Source organism: Neolamprologus multifasciatus, chromosome 4, assembly GCF_963576455.1.
Source record: "Neolamprologus multifasciatus chromosome 4, fNeoMul1.2, whole genome shotgun sequence".
Taxonomy (NCBI): Eukaryota; Metazoa; Chordata; class Actinopteri; order Cichliformes; family Cichlidae; genus Neolamprologus; species Neolamprologus multifasciatus.
This window is the reverse complement of record NC_140442.1, coordinates 6,088,059-6,114,303: the sequence shown is the minus strand read 5'-3', so window position 1 is coordinate 6,114,303 and position 26,245 is coordinate 6,088,059. Positions and strand designations below refer to the sequence as shown.

General features: G+C 40.5%; 3 protein-coding genes and 3 non-coding genes across 10 annotated transcripts in view; 4 read left to right on the top strand and 2 right to left on the bottom strand.

The window, feature by feature from the left end:
- Positions 1-19,856, top strand: part of kcnh6a (potassium voltage-gated channel, subfamily H (eag-related), member 6a) — a 27,934-nt gene extending 8,078 nt beyond the window's left edge. For 2 of the 5 annotated variants that reach the window (XM_085157095.1, XM_085157094.1), the window contains 11 exons: positions 466-668; positions 9,101-9,529; positions 10,747-11,164; positions 11,615-11,814; positions 12,628-12,880; positions 13,443-13,636; positions 14,571-14,670; positions 14,758-15,045; positions 15,249-15,432; positions 15,958-16,165; positions 16,672-19,856. In XM_085157095.1, the coding sequence (XP_085013221.1) occupies positions 466-668; positions 9,101-9,529; positions 10,747-11,164; positions 11,615-11,814; positions 12,628-12,880; positions 13,443-13,636; positions 14,571-14,670; positions 14,758-15,045; positions 15,249-15,432; positions 15,958-16,165; positions 16,672-16,959 (2,765 nt within the window). In that variant the 3' untranslated portion in view covers positions 16,960-19,856. Of the gene's footprint in view, positions 1-465; positions 669-9,100; positions 9,530-10,746; positions 11,165-11,614; positions 11,815-12,627; positions 12,881-13,442; positions 13,637-14,570; positions 14,671-14,757; positions 15,046-15,248; positions 15,433-15,957; positions 16,166-16,662 lie in introns of all 5 variants that reach the window. The other 3 variants (XM_085157093.1, XM_085157091.1, XM_085157090.1) reach the window with 3 other exon arrangements.
- gfap (glial fibrillary acidic protein) overlaps positions 1-26,245 on the top strand; it is a 70,237-nt gene that overhangs the window by 19,554 nt on the left and 24,438 nt on the right. The gene's annotated exons all lie outside the window — the stretch shown is intronic.
- trnac-gca (transfer RNA cysteine (anticodon GCA)) lies at positions 12,221-12,292 on the top strand. The gene has a single exon. It is a non-coding gene; the product is annotated as a tRNA-Cys (tRNA).
- On the bottom strand, positions 15,478-15,549 carry trnac-gca (transfer RNA cysteine (anticodon GCA)). The gene has a single exon. It is a non-coding gene; the product is annotated as a tRNA-Cys (tRNA).
- On the top strand, positions 19,248-19,319 carry trnac-gca (transfer RNA cysteine (anticodon GCA)). Its single transcript has one exon. It is a non-coding gene; the product is annotated as a tRNA-Cys (tRNA).
- dcaf7 (ddb1 and cul4 associated factor 7) lies at positions 19,559-26,245 on the bottom strand. The gene is made up of 7 exons (XM_085157096.1): positions 25,851-26,245; positions 25,377-25,535; positions 23,619-23,730; positions 23,395-23,513; positions 23,089-23,298; positions 22,736-22,853; positions 19,559-20,811 (listed from the first exon to the last, which is right to left on the bottom strand). The coding sequence occupies exons 1-7, from the start codon at positions 25,986-25,988 to the stop codon at positions 20,639-20,641; spliced, it is 1,029 nt and encodes a 342-aa protein (XP_085013222.1). The 5' UTR covers positions 25,989-26,245; the 3' UTR covers positions 19,559-20,638.

Below are 26,245 nucleotides of genomic sequence, written 5' to 3'. Positions count from 1 at the left end.
ACATCATTAGTATTATCAAGTTAAATGCAGTTGAAATGTTTAGTAGCTTAAAATGTCCTTGGCATATCCTAAAACATATAACTGCAAACTAATCAGAATCAAAACTGATTTTTTTTGCAGCTGAGCTGTAACAGCTTTCAACAGATTTCTCACCAGTTGGGCACTTGTCAGGTTGTTGATGTCAGATTGTTGCTCTGATATTTATAACACAGAGAGTGTCCCTCTGTGCAGCTGCCTAATAAAAATTCCAGTGGAGACACGATAATCAATTCTTCTGTCAGTGATTGGGTCTGTGTTAAAATTGCTCATCACTGCACATCATCTCCGCTCTCAGGGGAAATCCTTCATGAGGAAACGTTTTCTTTTGTACAGGTTCCAATCATACTCTTCCCTTTTTCTGTTCGGTCTACTCTTCCACAGATTGTTTTTTTACTTGACTGCTGATGCTGTTGTTTTGTGTTGTAGATCTCAAGCCCAATACTCTGAACTCCACTTCAGACTCAGACCTTATGAGACATCGAACAATAGGCCGCATCCCACAGGTTACCCTCACGTTCGGCTCTGACCGAATGAGACCGCCTTCCCCAACTGAGATTGAAATCATTGCACCCAGCAAGATTAAAGACCGAACGCAGAACGTCACAGAGAAGGTCACTCAGGTCACACAGGTAAGCTGCTCTTTACCATCTCAAGAGAAAAAACAGAGAATAAATACCTGTTTTCTTAGCACTTTACTCATCTTCACTCATTTTATGTCATCACCAGGGTCTTAAATTCTCCATTTCACATTGCTGGCTGCATATATATTTTCTTATTCAGTAATTGGCTACATCAACCGAATTGCTGTCTGATCTTTAAGAGGCGAAGTTGCTAGAAATTGCTTCCTTCTCACCTGTGAGATTGGCCGAATTGTTAACCAGCGTTCCTTTCTTCCCTTTGTTTGGTTAATACACAACTGCAGATATGTCTGCAGCCGCTGGACAGCAATCAGTGGTAGGAAACACTAAAAGGAAGAAAATGTTCAAATTACAATACTTATGTCCTAGAAAAGGAATCAGTGACACAGACTTCGGCTGGTAGAATTGGTTTTTATATCATCTTCTGCTTGGAAAATGTTGTGTTAAATGACTGCATTTTTTATTGTTTCAAGCTAATACAAGGAACAGCAATAAATAACTGAGTAATTAAAATTTTCTGGTGTACTTTTAGCTGTTTTTGGCTCTTCCTGAAAGAGAAATTTATAATGTTTCTAACTGGAAAAAAAAGAAATATGATCATTAACATCATATTTCTGTCAGATAGTTCAGTCAAAGGTGTCTATAAATGGCACATGCTTCAGGGTGACTGAAGACGCGAGACATCCGAACTCACAGGGTGAAAGCGTGAACGAATAATCTCACCTGAGGTGTGACAGCAGCAAAACACATTCATCAGCCACCTGTCATCACACCACGGTGTCTCTGTGTACATTTTGGCAAACTGCCTCACAAGAGTGAAAGAAGGACCACAATGGAAAATACCTTAAAATACCCAAGAAATTTTTCTCCTGCCAAGGGAAACAGTTATTTCCACTATAATACAGTTAGGTCGATAATTTCTTTTTTTGCAGTTTTGCCGCTATACACGACAAGTTGTTTAAAATCAAACAATGAGTACATGTGATTGAAGTGCACAGTTTCAGCTTTAATTCAAGTTTTTTTTTTACAAAGGTACAGGATAAATTATTTATTATTATCATGTCATTTTTATACACAGTCCCCCATTCTTAGAAGCTTAATATTAAATGAACTGCCGGCTCACAGGCAGTTTCGTGGTGAGGTGAGGCCTGAGCCCTTGTAAACAAATGCAGCAGACATAATATTTGAAGCTGATTCAAAAACCTCACTTGATTCTTTATAGCTTTGCACTTGAATTACATTTGATAATTTAAAATTTCACTGTGGTGACGTCATATGTTAGTAAGTAACATGAATAATGATTAAGAAAAGCAGTTTATAGCTGCCAAAATATTTATTTTTAAATGCATTATTATTTGTACAGCAGTATGTCATGTTTTCTAGTAGTAATAATTAAATTATTAAAATTATTATAATTATTAAATATTTTTAATAGCTTTGATGAAGTTCTCATGTCGCACTAGACACGCTGCACAGCAGGTTGCTGCCATTAGTAAGTATAAATGGATCTACGAATGTTACATTGAGCATAAAAAAAAATGATAAAGCTTTTCTTTCTGACTGTAACAATGCAAAGGCCTGTTTGCTCAGGTATAAAGCAGAAAATAAGGCAATGCTGGGCTCCCTAAGTGCATCACATTAACCGGTTTATCAGAGAGGCTTTCAGGAAGGTCAGTTGAGCCTCTTTTCAGCCAAACTGACCAAAGAAGGGTTTTTGTTTATGTCCCATTTATCTTTTTTCTTTGGAGTGGCTGGTTTGTTATTTTAGCAGGATATCAGATATAGGAGCTATGGGTTCACTATGAGGTGTTTTGTAAGCTATTTACATGGTTCATGACTTGTAACATTTTACAAGATTTTAATTATCTGATTCATTAAAGTCTTTAAAATTTAGAGCATCAGCTGATTTAATATACAGTATGATTTTTTTTTAATCTGGGTTAATGATTCATCTATTAGTTCCTCCACAAATCTATATAATCCAGGCTATAAAACTGCACACAGTAACTCACAGTAAGTGATTTGATTACATTTGGTTGCAGTTCACCCCAATTGTATCTGCCTCTGGGCATTTAAGTGACCATGACTCGGTTAATCTTTGTGAAGTTTAACCTCTTAAGCCCCAGTGCCCCCTGATACGAGGGCAAAAAGCAGGAGATCAGGTAGGCTTGGGGCTTAAGAGGTTAATAAATTACTTAGAAAGTTTAATAAACATTTCAGTACGGACACCACCTTTTAGGAGATGTTAGTTGTGCATTTGCACAGTGCTGTGACCTCATGTGACTGCATTGTGACTGAATGGTGCTGCTGTGGTGGTGGTGAGATATTGCTTCTTTGCACTGGGAGTGATTGTGGTATTGACAGCCGGCTCTGACTCTATATGCAAGCAACGTAGCTTCTGTGGTCCTGGAAAAAGTGACTGCACAAACAGAAGACCTCTCGAAAAGCCTGGCTGAACACTTCATCTGCTATCTTGGCTTAGCTGACGTCATGAACAAGATTGGATAGAAAGTAAGCGTTCCTCTGTTTAACTACACAGACAGGGTTTGTCCGCTTGTCAGGGAGGTTTGTTTTAGTCTTGTTATGTTTTTGTTGGAAGGTAGAAGGTAGAAGGTAATTATTACAACTATCTCTTTGGTGTGCCACTCGCAGGCAGACCACACACCGTCTTAGATGTTTAGTTGTTTTTAGATTGATAAAGTGCTGTGATGAAGAAGATTATACAACATTAAATAAACTCAAAGCATTTCCATCCATCCATCCATTGCTGCTGCTTTATTTACAATTAATTAAATCTATTCCTGTTTTGTTTTTTGATATTCTATGAATGTGAAAACATGTTTCTTTTTCAAATATATAACAATGCACAAAACATTTTAACCTACTTTGTTGAAAATTGTCAGAGTTTATGCACCTGAGGTTTCAGGTGTTTCCCCTCCTGGTTTTTATACCATAAAGTCACCACTCATGTACACAACTTAAATACATATGAACCATAACAGTAAAATCCCTCCTAACTACATGACTGTTCAATCCTTTTAGGGTTAAATTCTATAAACACAAAGGTCAAGCATCCAAATAAAGAAAATATGTCTGTGTCTTATAGAAATATAAACTTTTTCTCCAACATTCAAAAATGAAAAAAAAGGTTTCATTAATTGCAAATGCAAATGGAAGTTATTTCCAAACTTCTGTGTAGTCATATTGCTGTGTTTTCTTTATGTAATGTCAGTACATGAAGAATGCCTGGATGTATGTAGGGCTCACAGCTGCCTGTGAGTGTGGAGAGGAGTCCTGCTGGTGAGCTGGATTTATGAAAGGGAGCGAGACTATTGAGCGGCACTCGTGGCTTGACGCTGCCAGTGACCTTGGCTCCTGCAACTAATGGAAGTGGAGGGCAGTGGGCTTGGTCTCTGTGCCTCTGTCAGACACTAAATCACAACTGCGTGTTGTTACTGCTGTGAGTTTTTGTCCGGTTAAACCAACTTGCTTGAGTATCATAATGATGAGTTCGGAGACAAGAAGGTCAGGCTAACGTCACAGTAATCACGGCTGCTGCCATGTGAACTGTAGCAGTGGTCTTTTACTGACTGTGAGTTTTCTACAGGTAATAAATATTAAGCACATGTTGCCTTTTCTCTGTGGGCCCAGTTTCATTATGCATAGAATGTTTTCTTTACGCTGCCCTTATAATTGAATTTCGATTGGCAAGTTAAAAAAAGAGGGATGATGGTTGTCATTGATCTCTGTTCATATTGATTTGTCTGCATAACACAAAGCACGCTGCAATTGATTATAGACTGTGGCTTGTTAAAGACAGATAACTGTACAAGAGCCTCAGCGCACTGTAACTAGTACTGTGTGTCGGTGTGTATGTGGCGCCACCTGGCGTTGACTGATCTTGCAACAGGGCAACTTGGAGATAGTTGCAGTTTTAACTGAGTGTGCCTCTGATTTTTGCAGGTTTGCACAGTTATTTTTAGTATTTGTCTCCATGAATGTGTGTGTACAGATTGATAACATGCTCGTTTGAGATCTGATTGAACTCTGAAGCAGTCACACCCAAATAATGCATGCTTCTAAAAATCAACATCCTCACAAGGCGTGTTAGAGAGGCGTGTGTAAATATATTTTCCAAATATCAGGGTTGAATATGAGGTTATTTGAATTTTTTAATGGAATTTATTAGTTCATTTACAAGACTTTGCAAAAAATATTTTTTAAAAAGAATTACATTAATTCAGAGGGGAGAAAAGACATGGCAATGTTACCGTAAACCTTTGTTTTTTGAAAATATAATAAAAGTGATTGGAGGGTTATTCACAAAATGACAAGACCTCACATACACTGCATTAATTCAGATAATAATTTGCATATGCAAAAATATAAAACAAAAACAAAACATCAAACACACACAGTGTATTTGCATTCACAAACAATTCACGCAAATGCTTTTATAATTAATTCCCCAGCAACTGAAGATGAATCTCACCTCCTATAAAGATTGTATAGAGCTAAAGGTAAATTTTACTTCAGTCAAGAGCTTAAAATTTATTTAGCTGTTTAGCTTTTTATTGTCAGGCCAAACACAACCATCTTTGATTTTTTTTTTCTCCAATAATTACTACTTGTTGAGCATCACACAGGAGGCAGGTACCATCATCCATCACTTTTTATGTGCTTGAAAGAAGATCCCATGATGAGGGCAGGGCTACAATCAGGGAGGAAGAGCGAGAGGAGCAGAAGGGAGGGAGACACAGACTGACGTACAGAGTTCCCGTCTCCCTCTCTCTTTCTCTTAGTCGTAGTCTTGTCCTGCTTTTTACCCTGTGGTGTGTGTTTCAGCATGAGCGTCAAGCAGAAACTTCAGCCTGTGAGTACAGCCTTACTAAGTCTTTCATGCTCTCTGCAGTTACCCTCAAAACTCCATTTCTTTTTCAGCTCCACATTCCTGTTTCTTAGCTGCCAGTGTTCCTTTCCCTGTTCTTTTTCCTCACCCCATCTTTAGTCGTCTTCCACCTCAAACTTCCAGCTTACTGAATATTTCTCCACGAGTTAGAAATGATCACTTGAGTCAAGTTAAGCTGATGACATGTCAAAGTGACGTAACTTCACAAAGAGATTACACGAGAACTGTGCAGAGTTAGAGCACTTTCAAATTTACTGAGGGGTTTTTAAGCTGAAAATAAATGCTACTTTCATGTTTGCATTCTATTAATGTGATAGTCACATCTTAAAGGCTTAATTTTATCTTTACTTATTTTTTATAGATACTATTTAAACTTTGAACTAAAATATTTAAAATGTGTTTTGTGCTTTGCATTGTTGCTTTATCCACAGTTGTCATATTATTATGAATATTTTATATTTCTACTCTGAATACCTTAGAAGAAGCAGTTTCATATATATATATATATATATATATATATATATATATATATATATATATATATATATATATATGCTGGATTATTACTATTATACTATATATATATATATATATATATTAAATTGTGTTCACTGATTACAGCTCTGCTGTCTTTTAAATCTAGTACAGCTTGAAATGTATCAACTTGATCTCTTCCCATGATGACTTTAAAGTCGGAGTAGCAACAGAGAGTTGTAGCGTGCAAATTAGAGGTGCCTGTCGTTGTCTGGTCATCATTATCATTAAACAGAGCTGTGGTGGACATCAATAACGTAACATTTCTTGGATGAGTGAACCTTTGCTCGTGTGTTTACATTCTCATTACTGTGTTGTCTCTTCACATCTGTTCAGCTCCTGTGGTTAGTTGCTTACACACAAAAGGTTGTCACAGTTTGTTGTCCTAGATGGAGAATTCAATAAATTCTGTGCACTTTCTTCCATTTATGTCTGTTTTCAAACTCAACGCTGTCTTGTTGGTTGTAAACCTAAATTATGAAGCAAGTGAAGCAGCCAACATCCCTTTACTGCAAATATTATTGAAACCTTGGTTATTCCTAGTGACCATCTTTCTTAATTTATATATAGTACTCTGTCTTGAGAAAAAGTTTACTTTGACTATTTATGGACACTGCTTTCATTCAAGCTGGGAAAGTGGAAGGGAAATGTATTTTTGAGGAGACTTTTTTTCCCCTCAACGAACAAAAAAGTCTAAATATATAATATATTTTGCAAGGGAAGATGGGTTTACTGGGGATAGAGTGAGTAGAAAGTGGTTTCTGGTTTCTGGTACCAATATGTGAGAAATTAAAGGAAAAACTCTCGACTTGTGAAGATCCAAGGGCCCTGTTTTGTTGTTGGGACATTTTTCTGGGTGCACTTCTCCCCTTGGATGGATAGCTGATGTATCAATCAATGCAATGTTCTTCTGAGTCATCAGATTTATCCTGTGGTGAAACATTTCTAGCTCGAATTAAGAGAAAAGAGAGAGATCTTTTCAAGCTTTACAGTGTCATCTCCATCAACAGGAGGGGAGGGATCACTTAATAGTTTAAGTATAAATAAGATGCACATCATATGTCATGGCCTTCACAGTCATCAGACTCTATCAACTGGATACATATGGGAGATCTTTGGCCACAGGGTTACACCCCATTCTCTTCATCAAAACACCAGATAAGAAGCTGTTTTGGTGAATTTGGTTCATTCCCTGCAGTGGGCTTCAGGACTTGAGCTATAGCACACCAAAAGCTTTTCCCTTTTAATTTCTCACTGATCTGTGTGCTTGCCATACAAGTTCAGCTTCTTTTGTCATGATGACTATCAACATAATTATGCAAACTGAAATGTAAATGACGGTCTAACCGCCAAAGGGCTTGTAAGGACAAGAAGGACATGGAAACCCAACAGCATGTACAGCAGTTTAGCTCTCTGTGGTTCATGTAGATGTGAATGTCAGTTATAGTGCATTAGACGAATAAAGCACTTTGATTTCTGCAAAGCCAGTTTGGCCAAATAGAGCTGACCTTTCCATTAACAGAAATTACCTAAAATCACTCCTCTGCATGAAGCCCGGTCGATGCCAACACTTATTCCAGTCCGAAATTGATCAGATCGCTGGCAGAAAGGGTCACGTGGCTTAGACAAAGTGGCAATCACGTGGTGCGGCGGAGGCAGGTGAGGCTGCAGTGGACTCTCTAAAAAGGACAGTGATTTGGCTCGGTTAAGTGCATTTGAAGAGAGGATAGAAGAAGGCGGGAGCTGGGATGTGTGTTCATGGCAGTCATCAGCAAACATATTTATCTGGAAGAAAGTGATGAAGGAAGGGAGATGGGGAAGAAGGCAGGTGGGGCAGCAGAGAGTTTGGAGAAGCCTCCTCTGCTGCTGTGGACGCCAGGATGAGAACCTGGACATGGAAGCTCTTATTGTTGTACCGGTCAGTGGATCTTACTCATCACTGATTCAGTCATTGGTAATTTTCTGATTTGTGCTGGTCTGCATGTACTCGACATATGAGTGGATTTGTGTTTTGCTCTTTTCTGCCACTCTGAAAGAAGAGTCCAGAGTTGTTTTTGAACCTCTTGCTGTTTTAAAAATATGTCCCATTGTTGTTAGAGCTTTCTGCCATTTTGTGTGCAAACTTGCTTAGAATATTTTGAGCAATGCACCATTTATTATAAATTAAAGCCGTGTTCATGATGAAGTTCATCATCTGAGGCGGCATGGCACTATCAAAGGACATGCTGGGCTTTACTTTAAGGGTGCAGTGGGGTGTGGTTAATGTAAAAGTATCCCAGTGTCTATCTATTTATCACAGTCCTGCTACACTTTATGGATTTTTTGCAGTTTTTATTGTAAATACTTGAGATGGCACTAACAGTAATTATGAAAACTACAGTTCTTGGGCTCTCGTGCACCATGTTCCTGCATTAAATTCTGCTTGTTTTTTCGTTTTCCCAACCTTTGTCTTACTTGGTCAGCAACAGCTACCAGACTGTTTTAACATACACTCTTTTAACTCTGTCTTTAATTCTTTTAAGGCCCTATCAGTATGTTGGAATCTTTAAAAAATGACTGAAATGAGTTTTGGCTGTTTTGTAAAGAACATCATTTTCATTTTAACTAAGAAAATTGAAGTTTCTTATTAAATATTGCTTCATTTAATGTTAAATTCTAATAATTAAACCGCAGTGAAAGCTGTTTAAATGATAACTTAAGATGCTGACTTACAGACCAAAAACATTTCACATTTTTATGTCAAAATAAAGTTATTGTTTTTGAATAAGGATAGTTGTTTGCTTTGTGAGAACTGTGCACTTACTTCCTTTACTCTCGTCTCAGACATTAGCTAATGTGCACGCCTCCCCCTTCTTCCTGTTTTAATTGTATGCTTCATAAGGTACTCTATATAGTATTTATATTATACTTTCTGGCTATGGGCCTTGATCTTTCCTCCATTATTAATAACCTCCTCTGTTTCCCATTGGCCTCTTATCAGGTGTTATCCCTCGGAGCTGACGTGCTGCCAGAGTACAAGCTCCAGGCCCCGCGCATCCACAAATGGACCATCCTTCACTACAGCCCCTTCAAAGCAGTATGGGACTGGGTCATCCTGCTGCTGGTCATCTACACGGCCATCTTCACGCCATATTCTGCTGCCTTCCTTCTCAATGAAGCAGAAGAAGAAACACAGAGAAGAATCTGCGGCTACACCTGCAACCCACTCAATGTGGTGGACCTTGTGGTGGACGTCATGTTCATCGTGGACATCCTCATCAACTTCAGAACCACCTATGTGAACCATAACGACGAGGTGGTCAGCCACCCGGGACGCATCGCACAGCACTACTTCAAGGGCTGGTTCCTGATCGATATAGTTGCTGCCATCCCCTTTGACCTGCTCATATTTCGCTCTGGGTCTGAGGAGGTGAGAAAGCTATCTGAATATCACTTTGTGTTTCAGACAAAAGATTAAATGAAAAGTCTCCTTTTATAGCCTTTATGTGTAACTGATTTTTACAGTTTTGCAGTAAAACTGGAAAATCCTCAAAACACAACTTTTTTATTAAAGTCAAATACAGAAAGTCCCAAAATACAATCAACTAGGACATAAAGCAGAGATTCAGAACAGGTGACTTGGGAACAGACTAGGGTGGATAAGTAGACACGCTGACAAACGCTGTAAGGGAGAGAAGACTATTTATACACAGAGGGCAATCAGGGGAAATGGAAACAGCAGGAAAGCGAGGCATATCCAAGATAATGATATACAAGAAGCAAAACAAAGCATGTAAAAAATAAGAGGCACAACACTGACACACACAGCAGCCTGCCACAGAGAAATATGAAGGAAAGCTAGGAAAATAAACCAAAATACAAGGACTTATGTTTAAATGGTAAATGGCCTGTATTTATATAGCGCTTTACTAGTCCCTAAGGACCCTTAAGCACTTTACATATCCAGTCATCCACCCATTCACACACACATTCACACACTGGTGATGGCAGCTACATTGTAGCCACAGCCACTCTGTTTGCTATGTTTAAATAGCAAACTCTCAGCCTTAACAGAAACTGCCATCAGAAGTAGCATTATCAAACACTGGCATTATCAAAAAACAAGTACCAATCAAAACTCAACTAAATAAACAAGTATACTAAACTCAAAATGCATGAACAACCCCCCCAGCGCCATGGCACTGCTGTTATGAGTGGCAGCTCTTGGCCTTTTAACTCTTACTAAGTGAACCAACTAACACGCCTGTGCTTTTTGTGCTACAAATGTAGCTGTATTTGGTTACTTTTATACTTTTATCTGTGATGTCCTTTTCCTTTTACCAGTTTATGTAAAATTATATTTTTATAATACTATGATGGAGTAATTATTGCAGGATAGCTGGAAGCATTATGGACAAATTAGAAGTGTTTATATGCGTTTTAAGAAGATGGAAAACCCGCTGAGTTACACATGGTAAACGTCCAGTCTGGCTATCCCATTGTGCCCTCATGTAACCTAAAACTGACTGCTCAGCTTATTGACCAGTAAATTGTTTATTTCTGCATAGATTCAGTTTCATTGCTATTTTTTGTACTTATAAAAGTCTGCTAATAGCACTAACATTAAATCTTCTCTGTCTTCAACAGCCTCAAACAACCACTCTTATTGGACTACTGAAGACGGCCAGACTTCTGAGGCTGGTGCGAGTGGCCAGGAAGTTGGATCGTTACTCAGAATATGGAGCTGCTGTTCTTTTCCTCCTTATGTGCACCTTTGCCCTCATTGCTCACTGGCTGGCCTGTATCTGGTACGCCATCGGTAACGTGGAGCGTCATGGCTCTGCCCGCATCGGTGGCATGAAGATTGGTTGGCTGGACAATCTGGCCGACCAGATTGGGAAATACTACAATGACAGTGACCCAGCCTCTGGCCCTTCAATCAAGGACAAGTATGTTACAGCCTTGTACTTCACCTTCAGCAGCCTGACTAGTGTGGGCTTTGGCAACGTCTCACCCAACACCAACCCAGAGAAGATCTTCTCCATCTGTGTCATGCTAATCGGCTGTGAGTAGAAAGGAAAAGGATCAGAAACATGCAACACTTCAGACTTCGAATCATTGAAGTAGAATCCAGAATATTTTGCTCTAACTCTGAAGCTCATCTTAGAAACTCTGGAGTAATTCATATATTCAATCACTTAGGTGATGCGGAGTATATTCCTTTTAATATGAGGAAAATTACAAAGATAATGTCAAACAAATCAGCAAGTTTAAGGAGAATCATGTCAAAAAATTAGGTCAGTCACTGTTTGTTAGCTGGTAAAATAAGTCCTCCAAGATCTTACCTGTTTTTATGAGAACAGCTTGTACTGTTTACATAAATCCAGTACATCCTGAGCATACATACAGCCTTTGCTAGCCTATTTTTTGATGGTACAGAGATAGACAGGAGAAATAGAATCAAACTTTATCACAACCCCAGGAGTAAATTGTTTCTGCCTTCTGTTCCATGCAGCTTTGATGTATGCCAGTATATTCGGAAACGTATCAGCCATCATTCAGAGACTTTACTCAGGCACGGCCCGCTACCACACCCAGATGCTGCGGGTCAAGGAGTTCATCCGTTTCCATCAGATCCCAGGAGGTCTGAGACAAAGGCTGGAGGAGTACTTCCAACATGCCTGGTCCTACACAAACGGCATCGACATGAATGCTGTAAGAAAATGAAAAGGCTTTGACTGCTGCCTTCCCCTTATGAGCATGCTTTCAAAGTGCAAACATCAATGCGCACGTTCAAAGCACCTAACTGAAGTACAAATAATGTGTTACAATTTATAGAAACACTTGCTGTCCTCAAGTTCTCTGCATGTCCTGTGTTTGACCTACACTGGCTGCTTGCCGTATTCTATGCTGTTGCAATGGCCCAGTTTTTGTGTGGTGATCTTTTAATGTCATGTAGTTCTTAAAAGTAGTAATACGTACAAATCCAGGCTTTGTTTGATGCACTCAAAACCCACTTGCTCCCAGAAAAAAAAAGTTTTCGTAATATTCAAATAAAACCTTTATAACACAGTTTATTTCAAACGTTTTCAGAGACTTTTAGGGGCCTTTTTGTGTTCATGGGGGTATAGCTCAGTGGTAGAGCATTTGACTGCACATCAAGAGGTCCCCAGTTCAACTCTGGGTGCCCCCTCTTCATTTACAGACATTCATTGTTTCCAGTGTCTCATAGAGAGACCCACTTTTCAGATGTGATGTGCGTCATGTTGCTGTTTGGGACATCCCTGCTAACCAGAGTGCAAGAGCAGAATCAGTGCCTGCCAATTCAATGAGGGATTAGCTTATCAATTGTAGCTCTCATCCTTTATGCCCTGCATGCATCAATCTGATACTCTGCTCCCCTTCTCTCCCCTCCAGACCTTTTTCATGTGCTTTCACGTTACTTCTTTTTTTATGTTACAGAAGCTTAAAAAAGAAACATAATATGAAGACAAAGTTAGATTTCCTGTGTCCCATTTCTTCCTGCAGGTTTTAAAGGGTTTCCCTGAGTGTCTGCAAGCTGATATCTGCCTTCATTTGAACCGCAGCTTGCTGCAGAACTGCAAAGCTTTTCGAGGTGCTAACAAAGGCTGCCTGCGGGCTCTGGCCATGCGATTTAAGACCACCCACGCTCCGCCGGGTGACACCCTAGTCCACAGTGGGGATATTCTCACTGCCCTATACTTCATTTCCAGGGGTTCTATAGAGATCCTCAGGGACGACGTGGTGGTGGCCATACTGGGTGAGCTGCAAGTTGCTAATAAAGAGCTTTTTACTTGTTAACACTTTAAGAATTTTCAAGGATAAACAAAAAAATTCACCTATTTTGGGTAAAACCAGTTTAATTTGTTTATATTTATCTGATCATGAAATGTTTTTTATCTGTTTTATTTTGCAGTCCTGTTTGTTTTCCACTTACTTGTTCTTTCTCTTCCTGCAAAGTCACAGCCAGAACTGACATTGGCCCTTAGTTCACATCAGCACACACTTGTGTGTGTTTTGTGGCCAGAGGTGTTTGGGCACAGCTCCACTTTCATTCCACAGCGATTGATCATCAATAGAGCCAGCACTGGCTTATCCAGGCTGCACAGGTCACATCTTTGTGGCTGTGTTTGTGGGGACCACTGATTTGTGTTGAGCTGCTGTACTGCTGTGGATCAGGTCACTGTGGTGCATTATTTTTTAATAATGCATTAAACATAAAAAATAAATAAATAAAAGAACTGACATTACCCTGTTATTGCTTATACAAGGATGGGCTTGCCTAATTGAATTTCCCACTACTTTTGCTGTGATGTATGTAGGAAAGAATGACATCTTTGGTGAACCCATCAATCTGTACGAGAGGTCAGGGAAATCCAGCGCTGATGTCAGGGCTTTGACATACTGTGATCTTCACAAGATCCTGAGGGACGACCTTCTGGAAGTGCTAGACATGTATCCCGATTTTTCCAACATGTTCTGGAACAATTTGGAGATCACCTTCAACTTGAGAGACGTGAGTGCCACCAGGGGGCGTTGTTACACAGCATCCTGCTTGTGATTAGAGTTTAGAGTCATAGATTTATGTCTCAAGAGCGCCGATTCTATTCTGTTAGTAAAAACGTAGCAAATCAACTGAGATGTTGTCATCTTGGCATCATAAACATGCTCAAACTGCATTTTCTGCCCCGGTTTTAATCGGTCCCCTATGCCTTTCCTCTCTGTGATGAGTGTAACTTTGTGTGGGGTCACGCTTTTCTTTTAATTTCTTTTAAGGGTTAGGGCAGAAATACCTGCCTTTCTCTTTTGGAAACAGGAACTTCCAGTTTGCTGATCTCTAGTGCTGTCAGGAAGATAAACTAGAACCATGTCTATCATTTCAAAGTAAATGAATCTATTACATTTTCCAAAATGCTCCCATATGACTTCATGACGTTGTTATTTCTCGTTATTTATAACTAATATTTATAACAGTACAATAAATAGAATAGAATCGCCCTTTATTGTCATTGCATGTGTACAATGAAATTGTGATCAAACATGTATAAAATGTCCATTAAAGACATTTCTTTTCATATATTACTCTGTCAGTCCTGAAATAATCACACTGGCTAACTGGAGCCTTCCTGGTTTCTGAGTGTGGTGCCGTTTCAACTTAAAAATAAACGGTTTGGAAAAGCAGTTAATGTGAGGGCCCTCCAGGCGAACATGTAAATATAGGCAAAGTGTGCAGGAGGGTTTAGAGGCAGAATTGAAACTGGGGCATTTGTACAACACAGTCAGTAAGCATTGTGCCACAGCGCTACAAGTGGTTACCAGTATCTTAAGTGGTAAAATCATAAAGATCTCACCTAGATTTCTAAATATACTGATGGAAAATGTGCTGCATGTTTCTGTTAAGCAGGAGATGTGGTTTGTAATTTTGAATTACTGAAGCTGATCTGTATCAGGTAGATAGAATAAACCAGACAACCCCAGGCAGGGACTCTGAATGTGGCTATCGTCTGACGAGGCATCGGAGAAGCTCACTGCGTCGGAGAAACAGGCCAGGTGAGTAAGGGACGCGGCCTAACGCCAAATGCTCCCGTATCAACTTATTGTCTTATTCCTATCTGTGCTGTGACTCTGTGTGGACAGACGGGATGGATCGTGAAGACTCTTACCCAGATCAGTCACGTTCGATGTCAAACCACCACCGGGGAACAATGGCAGGATCTCATTGGGAAGACCTCTGCAGCAGTGCTAGTATATGTTCACAGTCTAGTGATGAGGAAATGAAGCCCATAGGACACAGCAAAGGGGAGTTGTACCCCCATGCAGGTGATACCAGAGACTATCCATCCGCAGTAGTCAACCTTCTGCCTCACAGTGGACCTTCAGCTGGACTCGGCCCGCCTGTAGACCTTGGAGGACCTCCATACTCAGGTAAAATCCGCTTAAAACACTTTTGGAGGCACAGAGAACACAAAAACTCCACAAATGTAAATTTTTTATTCCATTTTAATTTGCTTTTTTTTGGTTTGAATGCAGCACTGATAGATAAATAAAAAATAACTGTGGAGTAAGACATTTGCATATTTTAACAAACATTTTTTTCAAGAAATGATTGTTCTTTTACTTTTGCACAGCAGCAGCCCCTATCAGCATGCCAGGCCTGTATAGCTACTGGCCAGACCGCAGAGCAAGCCAGTTTTCAGACAGCCAGAGGCGGCCGTCCTCAGTAAGGGCGGGTTTTCACCCTTCACCCTGTGCTGAAAATCGGCCCAGTGAGCTAGAGTCTCGATTGGAGCTGCTTCAGTCACAATTAAACCGGTAAGCTAGACTTATGTTGTTTTAGAATTAAAGAAATAAACAATAAGGGGGCACCCGGATTTGAACCGGGGACCTCTTGATCTGCAGTCAAATGCTCTACCACTGAGCTATACCCCCGGTGCTGAGGCCTCTGGGAGGTGGATGCATTTGTCACTGTTGTCCCAAGGCAGTGTTTGCATTTCAGCTCCACCCTTCTTTCTGTGTTTGCATATCAGTTTCCAGCTGAGTGCTTACTACACGGGGCTATTTTGCATGTGTGTGAGAGAAAAGGAGGAGTAAGAACAAATTAAACAGAGATAAGAAAGGGTCAGGGGTGAGACTGAAAATGTCCATCATGTGTGTTTTCTTTTAACTGCCTGCCTGCTTCCACGTGAATGATCGTGATGATTCTATAGCGACAGATAGAGAAAAGTGTAGTAACACTCATAACGCTTTATAGAAGTGTTCTGACCAGGATCAAATCATAGAAATAAATGTGTGAAAGAGTCTTGAAGCCATATATCTTTGTCTTCTTGCCTTGTCTAGACTGGAGACCCGTATGACTGCAGACATTAATGTGATCCTGCAGCTCCTTCAGAGACAGATGGCTCCGGTGCCTCCGGCCTACAGCGCTGTGTCCCCCAGCCCTCACCCACCTCACCCCACCACGCTGTACAGCACGGGCACACCCACAATCCACACCGTCCCTCCAAAGCAGCCACCACAGATCGACAGCCCTGCCTCACTACTCCAGGTGCTTTACTTATCATATGCTATGTGCAATAAGATTGCTCCTCTATAGTCATTACTTTTTTTTGACACTTTTGCCAAAAAAAATATTTAAGCAATTCAATTCAGTTCATCAGAGTTGAAAAAGAAAATAAGAACTTAAGACATCCATAATCCTGAAAGGAAAAAGAATAACAGAGATATCTGATAAATCTACAAGTCGAACGATGATTGTTATCTCCAGGTTTCAAGATAACTGCCTTTTCGCCCCAATCATCATTTATGTCTTGCATTATCTGTAGCAAGAGATCAGTTAATGCAGGATCTTTCTTCCTTGCTTTTGGATTCAGAGCACTTTCTTTGAGCCCAAAACATCCATAATATTAAACTATTTTTTTTAAATTAGACTCTAAAAAAGATTCTGACCTTTGTGTCCTGCAGAACGTCAGTCAGGCCGTTTATTTAATATAATTAAATTATACACTACATACATCTAATCTTGTATGAACTAATACTTCTCAGTCTTTCCAGAGTCCAGACTCTGACTGCAAGCACAAATCCAAGGATTCCCTGTCCAGCGGGATCCATCTAACTGTGGCATCAGATGACACCATGTCCATGTCACCAGAGGCAGACCGACCACATCTACCCTCTGTCGACCTCACTCCTCCTCAGATCTTCTGCTCTGGAGACCAAGAGCCTTCGGGACTTCTGTGCGGCACCCAGCGCTTCCCCTCTCTCCCGGAGCACCTGGAGATCTCCACAGAAATGCAGGAGATCCAGAGGCATGTGTCTGATCCTGTCCTGCCGGGCAGCTAGAAGAGCTATCACTGACCCTCACACCCTACAGCCTGGTACTTTGGACGGTACAGCCATATTTTCCCCACATCGGTACTTCCTTCCCATTTAAACCTCCTCTCCTGTTCAGATGCTGCTGTGGAGCGTGGGATGCCTTGCCTTTCACATCACAGAGGGTACACAGTGTCTCGAGTTTCTCAAGCACAGACCGAACATTGCCCTCAAGGCTGCTGTAGTTTTGTGCTCCAGCATCCCATCACTCCCAAAGTCCCGTGCAATAAAGAGCAGGATGGTGCACTGACATCTACAGGACATGCCAAGCAGTCACTGGATCTCAAAGCTACACCAACTGCTCCTACATGGAGGCGTCCTTGAAGAGAAGTGAAATGACAAGAAAGAAATAAGAGGTTTCACGTTTGAAGAATTATCTGCAGTCACTTTGTGTAAGATTTGAACATAGAAAACTATAATCAGCTATTTGGAAATGAAATTATTTTCATATTGCAAATATTTATAGGTACATTCAGGACCATGCACTTAGTAAATGTAACAACTGTGAGTGGTTTAGGTTCAGTGTTTTGTCGTTGTTGTGTATGTTTAAAAAATATCAAAAAGTCGTACAATAACTGTCTCACACACCGCGAAGGATGACGATTTATGGCAGACGTAGGAGAAAGCGTCGTTTTCATCTCATGTTTCCTGTTGCGGCATTTTGACGTGAATGAAAACGTGTCGAGCGTGTCATGAGAAAATATTAGAATATGCACAATGAAGCAGCACAGAACAAAAGAAAAAACGTCAAAGTTTCATGTACATTTAAATATAGCTCTTACAGTTTTGTTTTTGGTCACGAATGCTTCGATTGCTCCCGTTTCTGTGTTTGTTTATCCGCTCACCTCAGACGTGTGTCGACTGTTTCTCAAAGCAGCGTGGTCACACGGTGTCGTAACGCTCCTGATGTGTTTATCTGAAAGTGCCAACAATGACGGACTTGTTCTCTCAGTTATTTTCACTCGCAGTGGACAAACCGCACCCTGGACGCACGTAAAGGGAAATCAGCTTAGTGGCAATTGAAGTGGACGGTAACTGTCAATCGCATAAAGGCGCAGAGACAACGTCTAAATGTGCGCCGAGATGATCTTTCAGTTCCAGCCACGGGGTGAATGTAATGACCTATTAAGCATTTATAATTCTGTGAAAGGCTTCTTCAAGCACAGATTCCTGTTATTTGTCTTTTTTAGATTAAAGACACACCGCAAAGTTATTTCTTTTTGTTTTCCAAGTAACTGGGATAATAACTGCAATGCCAAATGAAACATTGCAAACACTTCAAAATAACAGAACACACTAAAGCTAAGTTTTTCAATGAATATATAATATATTGTCATTTAGGGGGACGGGTTTTCTTAAATATTGTACACCAGTCTGATGCCTGTTTGTCTAAGGCTCAACAAGTTGTAAGAACATGTGTATAAAAGCAAAAAATCTTGATGTAAATTTGGCCAACCTCACATTCAAGGTCAACTTTTTTTTGCACTTCTGCACCGTTTTCAATTAGGCTGATGTTTTCAGGTCTCTCAAAGGAAGGCCGCTTATGCCCCCTTGCTGTTGTGTCACTTGCAGTGGCAGCTGGATGTCCTCTAATGTGTCAAAACAGCAATCCTGCAAAGCCAAGGGGAGCAGGTGATGAGGAAGTATGACGCGTGTGGCCAAAGAACTCAGGGCATCACACTAGAACTCCTTGTTGATAGTCTCACACTCGGGACAACTTTATAGCGCACAACAGGATGAAGCCAGTTTAGTATCCTCCTGGGCTTCCTCTTCACCCGACATGTGAAGAGGAAACTGTCCACTCTTCACACGAAAACTGATGAAAAAGCTCAGTTCCTGGAAACCCAGCTTCCGTTGCCAGTGGTGATCCGCCGCTCAAAATTTGGGTCAGTGCAAAAGAAAAGTTCACGTTTAATTTCTGTGACAAATTTAAAGCATGTGTCCAGCATAAGTGGTCGTAACATGACTTCTAAGGAGTGATCTAAATTTATCAGCTGCACAGAAAGCTGAGTGGAAGAGCAGATTAGCCCAATTTAAAATTGGAAGGCTGCACCTTTCAGACTTTTCAGGAGGAATAGTAGTAAATTCTTATGAAAAGAAAGTATCAGACCTTAAAATTATTGATGGGAAGTGCAATGTTGAGGTTTTTTTGCACTGAAAAAAAAAAAAGCTACCTTTTTTTTTTTTAGAAGAACAGTGTTTTTGACCTATCAGGGAACTGACAACTAAGAAGAGAAAAGGACAGTACTGCACCTGTAGGGGGTATAGCTCAGTGGTAGAGCATTTGACTGCAGATCAAGAGGTCCCCGGTTCAAATCCGGGTGCCCCCTCTTTTCACCCTTCTACCAACACAAACTGAAATTATGTTTATTGGAGAGAGGCAACTGAGCGTAAGGTGAAAATGACCCCGAACTGTAAATAGACAGCTCTGGCTCTCTGAGAACTGCAGGATGAATGTGCTGACAGCAGTAGCTTTCTAAATAGATTAACTCGTGCCATGCAAAGGCAGCAACAGTAAAATGATCTTACAAAAGCTCGGGGGCAAAAAAGAAATAAGGCAACACGAGGCTTAGTCTGTAAGACATGGAGGAATACAATTTATTTGAGTAAATTCCATATTAAACTTTATGAAAAGAAAAAAAACTACGGCATGAACACTTGTCTTACAAACAACTCGAGTTGATATATTTATATGTATGTACAATTTGCCTTGTAATGGCATGCTACAAGGACATGACCCTTTAATTACTGAAAACAACAACAAAAAAAGAGGCAGACACAAACAGTCAGAAAGTTGTTTCCTCCCATTTTTACAGCTCACGCGCATGAAAAAAAAAAATGCAGCTTTCCAAGCACAACTTTCTACATGTAAAAAGAAGACAAAGAGGAGAATAATTGAATAATTTGGGGGGGAATAAAAGGTTGAACAACATTGCTCTGGTAGGTTTTGAGTGCTGCTGTACACGGTTGCTTCACAGCATCGCCAGCCGAACTAAAACACAACATGATGACACACCACTGCAGTGACAACATGAACCCTCTCAGGTTATTTTACATTTTTCGAAAAGTTGCACCAGTCACAAGCTTGACGCTGGGCACAGTCATCTGAAGAGAGCACATACACCCAAATTTAACAGCTTTAATTGCCACAAGGGTAAACAAGACTGCAATATATTAATCCTCGGATTATCGATAAAAAGGTATGCATTCACGAGAAAGGCTACAACATATTCCTACATATTAGAGAAGCCATCTTCTGGCACCTACAGTAGCTGGTATCAACCTTTAGAAAGGAAACAGATGAAATGTACAAGGAAGGTAAACCCTTCATGAATATCACACGGCTGGCTACAAATCACACCGAGGAGTACAAAAATCGGACTTTCATACGCAGCAGCTCAAAGCACTCGTGTCTCTTCCAGCTGCTGAACACTACCTTGTGAGCAAAATAAATAAGTGCTTAAACACGGTTAATATAACAGTAAAGACATGGAAAAAACATTGTAAACCAGGTTATTGCGGAGCAGGTGTTTAATATTCCAAACACATTCAGAGAGTTCACTCGACACCTCATCCTCGTCTTGAAAACGCAGGAATGAGAACGGGAAAAAAAAGTCCACATCTGAAATGGCGCTCCTTCTCCGTGACTTCACACACGCAGGATCTCCAGGCAGTTGTTATAGCAGATGGCGATCCAGTCCGGCTGCGTGGAGGCCCACTGCACGTTGTTGATCTCGCCTTCGGCGGTATAGGCCAGGATCGGATCCTCAATGGCCCGTGGCATCTGTTGGATGTCCCAGATCAGGGCCTGGTGGTCGTCAGCTTAGAGGAGACGGAAAGAAAAGGGAACGATAAAATGTAAACAATCAATTCATTAATTTTTAAAAAAAAGAAAAGGAGACCCGGGAAGTAGGCAAAGCAGAGATATCGGTGCTGAGGTGGAAATAAAATGTTTAAGTGCTTCCTCTAACATAATTATGCCAGGGCTGGGCAAAATAACTTTAAAGAAAATGTAACAAAATGAGCACACGGCTAATATTGAATTTTCTTGGTGCACCTTTCTATCCAGACCCTGGCTTAAAGCTGGAAAACTGCAGTTCTGATCTATTCTGATGTGATGATGTGCAGCAGAGTCATCTTAAATTGTGAATCGAATCTTTGTTATGCTTTCTATGGCAACGAACACAACATTTGGATAACTGCTGCACTGAATATTTGGCCTATCCACTGGCTTTTTATGACCGATTTTATTAACTTGATCACTGACATACTGACAACAAAGAGACGGTTGTTTCAGTTCCCACAAAAAAAGAAAATGGGACAGGCTAAGCACTCTTCTTTAAAGAGAAGTCTCGCCCAACACACTTTTACAACACTCAAGTGTTTTTATTAAATATCGTTTTGTATTTCTGCCCAAACTTATTTTAAGTAGACAAATGTTTTGGTTTTGGTGTTTAAAGTAAAATCATTACACTTTGTTAAGGTCATGTTTTACAAGACAAATCAAATCATTTATGCAATATTTCATGTCCTAAAATACGTTTATGGAACAACCGCCCATAAAGAAACAGCCTGACACTGTCAAGAAAAGGAATTTCCGATAATTCCAAGGTTTTTATCTCAACCTCACGGTCTGCAAAACATCTACAATAAACTGTAAATAGAATAGAATAATCATTTAATTGTCCCACAAGGGGAAATTTGGTAAATAAACCATGCACTGTTTCGCTCCATATCCTCATCCAGCAAATATTTTAGCTATAAGGGGAAACCCCCGCTCACGGCGTGGGGAGTGAGTGCAACATTCAGTATTTATCTATTTGCATTTTTCCTAAACCAAAATAATTCAAAGAACGGACACAGTTTGCTATTTCAAATTAAAAATTCTGAAGAAACGAACAAAGACCGATCAAATCTGTTTTTGCATGTTAATCTAGATGTTTTGACATTTTAAAAAAATCTAAAAAAAAAAAAAAGTTTTGTAAAAAAATGTGAAGACAAATAAATGAAAGTGCTGAACTTTAGGTTTTTGCATGCTGCGTCACTTCCTTTTGTTGTTTTCACTGTTGCTTGGCAGTAGGTAATGCACCTCCCTTGCCCAAATATGGTCGAAGCTGTTTGCCAAATATCATAAAACCACAAAAATAAAATAGCATGTTATAATCTTTTACATAATGCACCAATTAAACATTTCATGGCCCGTAACATCAGAAGCAGGACATACGACTACAGCCAAAAGCCTCAATTATAGCCCGTTACAGACATGGACAGGTGGAGATTTGATGGCCAAATAATCATTACTTTTACACTTTTTTGAAGTGTGCTTGAAGTCCGCTGCCTGTGGTAGATGGAGCATGTTTGTAGTTTGTGGAAATGGAACAACAGTACTTAATGGGCCAATCACAACATTTCACAAATTTCCCACTGAAGGATAAAGCCCCACTAAATGGTTAAATTACCCACACGTAGTTTTTTTCATATTATATATGTCGCTATTTGTCTTAAGCATATCAAAATAAGAATGACTTTGTAGCATGAGTCCTGTTTTTCTGTTTCTAAGAAAAGAATAAGTTAATATTACAAATCAAAATCCAGCATATTGGTATCTTACAAGCCTTTAAAAACACAAATATAAACTTCTAGTTAAACACTGAAGTGTGTTACTTTATGTCTTAGCGGTACCTGAGATCACACATCTCCGTGAGTGGTTCTAATTTTACTGAAGCCCTGCTTGCAGTTCGCTTACCTGCGGTGCAGATGTGACATGAGGAGTGCGGTGCCCACGCGATGCCGTTAACACAAGCGCGATGGTTGTTCAGCCGAGCCACCGGAGTGCAGGGCACGCGTACGTCCAGGATAACCACCTATTAAACAAAAAGACTTCAAATTAAATAATAATAAAACTATTTTCCTCAAACAGATAAAATGTGGCCTGATGTTAAGGTCTTTCTGGGAATCTCCTTCTGCTGAGGTATTTAATGGAAAACTCTGGAAGAGGTGCTTTGATAATTACATGCCCCAAAAAATCTAAATGTTACTTTTTTTGCTCCCTAAAACAAAACAAAACAAAAGTGCTATAGTATTTTAAAGCAAACATACCTCCATGCCGTCCATGGCCATCGTGGCCAGGTAGTTGGGGTCCTGTTTGTTCCAGCAGAGACGGAGGAGCGGGTGGTGCTGGGGGTCCTCGTAGATGATGGTGCTGTGCTCGAGGTGTCGCAGGTCAAACATGCGGACGGATCCATCGGCTCCAACAGAGGCGAACATGTCTCTGCCACCTCCTGCACGGCTGAACGCGATGTCATACACCTGCAGAGACAAACAGCTGGATTCAATTAAATATTCCTGTGCATACACAGCAACACAGGGATCACCTCTGGGCTACAAACACACAAACGCACACACCTCTTTGTCGTGGGCGATCAGCTGGGTCTTCACGTGTCCAGACACGAGGTTAACTCGTCCCAACACCTGGCCGGTTTCCAACCCCCAGATTGTGCAGGTGGTGTCAATACTGGAAGTACCTGCAGAAAAAGCAACACAGCTTAACGATTTCAAAGGTCACAAAAGAAAGAAAAACTACATTCAATTTAGTAACTCTACAGTTTATGACACACTGGGTTACTTACCAAGTAGATTAGGATCGACTTCATTCCAGTCGAAGGAGGTGAGGGGAGCGCAGAAGTCTGAGTTCTTGTTGTTATTCAGCAAACATTCGAGACGTGTTTCTGTGTCGCTGACCTGCAACACAAACCCAAGGACTCTTACAACAAGTGCTACCAGCTAATGTGCCGCCAGCCAGCCACCAGGACGAAAAAAAACTTTTAGTCCTTTTACATGCAGTTGTGCATTTCAGCAGCAGACAAGTTAAATAAGGCTGGAAATACCGTTTTTACTTTTCCTATGAAAACATTAAAAAAAAAAAAAAAAAAGACCAAATGCATCTTCTTAAAAGTCCTCAACAATTCACAAATGTAATATTTCCTGCTTTTAAAACAGCTGGATATGTTTTTAGCAACTAAAGAGGATTAAATCTCGCATTTGTTCCATGAGGTAATAGTTACAACAGCAGGACACTTTCAGTTCAGAATAAAGAAGTAAAATGTGGGTCATTGATGTGTTATTAATAGTTTTTTTTTTAACAACAGCAAAGCTCCATAGCGCACAGACACAAAATAGCTCTTATTTGTTAACACAATTGGCTGTCTGATCCTCCAGTTACATTTGTTATCTGCTCATTTTATCTCCTAAGACTTTAACAAGCAGAATCATGCATTCATTTCATCCCAGTTAAATTAATGCAAATTCTTCTTCGCCCCACAGGCTCTTACATTTAATCACGTGACTTACTCCCCGTCTGTTTTAGAGTACAATTTAAAACATAACAGTAGGTATTAAAAATATTTAATGATCACTTTAAAAGCCAGTAGGTCATAAAGAGATGTCATCTTGATCTCTTCCCTGTTATTCTTCATCTTTCAACTGCTGCTTTTAGAGCACAGCAGCTCATCTCTCTCCATCTCACCCTGTCTCTAAGCATCCTCTTCTGTCACACCAACCCTCTGCATGTCCTTTCTCATTACATCTATGAATCTTCTCTCTGTAGTACTCATATTTTACTCCTGTCTAGCAGCTCCATATTCAGGCCTCCTTTGACCAATATTCACCATCGCTCCCTATGGACATGTCCAAACCATCTCAGCCTTGCCTCTTTAAATCTGGCTCCAAACCACTCAACCTGAGCTTTCCCTCTGATGTACTCATTTCTAATCATGTCTAATCTCAATATCACTCTGTAAACCTTCCCTCTCACTCCTCCCATCCTTGTGCTACAAATCACCCCTGAAACTCATCTCCACTCCCTTCCCCCTACCTGCCCTCTCTTCTTCACCTCTCTTGCCTACCTATGCTGCTTGCGTCTTCATTGTTGCACGTGTCACCCTCTCATTCACTCATATATATTCTGTTTTGAGTCTTCTAATAATTTAATCTTCTCTAGAACATACCTCCACTTCTCCAGACTCTCTTCCACCTGCTCCCTTCTTTCACTACAGATCACGGTATCATGTGAACATCACAGTCCATGGATGCGCCTGTCTGACCTCATCTCTCAGCCTGTCCATCATCAGTGCAAACAAGAAGGGGCACAGAGCTGATCCTCACCACTATCACACTGTACTCATACATGTCTTCCAACACCCTCGCTCCTGTGTGGTCACCCCTTTGCTCACAACATACTACTCTAACCGTGTCTTGTTTGCCGTTTTCTTTTAAGTCACTTTTGGAAACTTGCGGTTTTAATTTATATTATCTATTATATTTTACTTGTTCTCTTTGTAGTATGTTCAGGATTTTCCTATATAAAACACAGTTATCTGTATTCTTACCCTCCAAATGCGCAGGTAGTCCCCACTGGTGGCCAGCAGGTCTGGATAGACCCCCTTCGTGTCCGGGATCCACATGATCTTGGTGGTGGGGTAAGGGTGGTCAAATGTGTTCCTGCAGACAAACTCTGAGCTCTCTTCCTCCAGACCCACCAGCTGAACCTGTGCAGGAGGGAAAAACATATCCTGTCATATCAAACAGACGACCTGATATATCGGGAATGAAACCAAATGACTGTTCCCAAGGGGGTTCGGAGTTAGAATTATCCATTTATAGTGGCGTTACTAAGGGATATTATTAGTAATACACAACAAAAGACGCGCTGGTTATTAACACATATGCACACTGTTGTTGTTTTAGTTTTACCGGTAAATAACAACAGATCGGACATTGTTATTGTACGCTAGGGCAGCTAGCATTAGCATTAATTCGTCAACGCTGCGTTAGCTGCTGGCGGCCCAAACCACACTGCGCACCTTGTTGTTGTATTCCTCCACGAAGCTGCCGAGAGCCAGCCGAAACCGTTTGTCCGGACGGACGCTCCAGTTCATGGCGTACACCGTCCATGGCGCTTCGTATTTGTAGATTTCTTTTCTTTTGCCGTGTAGAGACATCCCCCTCGAACTGCAGCCAACACACCAGCGTCAGCGAACTGCGATTTAAGTAGTCCCACAAGCGAAGTTCGACCGCTTCTTTAACTTGTATGAACAAATGACGGCAAACACGGCGACAGCGGCTATTTAAATAAGCAAATCTTGTCTGAAAGCAACGTTTACCACCACGTTACTTAACAAAGAGTACCATCGCTGGCTTCAACCTGAAGAAAAGGTCAAGTCACACGATATCCAGATGACTTCCGGTTAGTATTTCC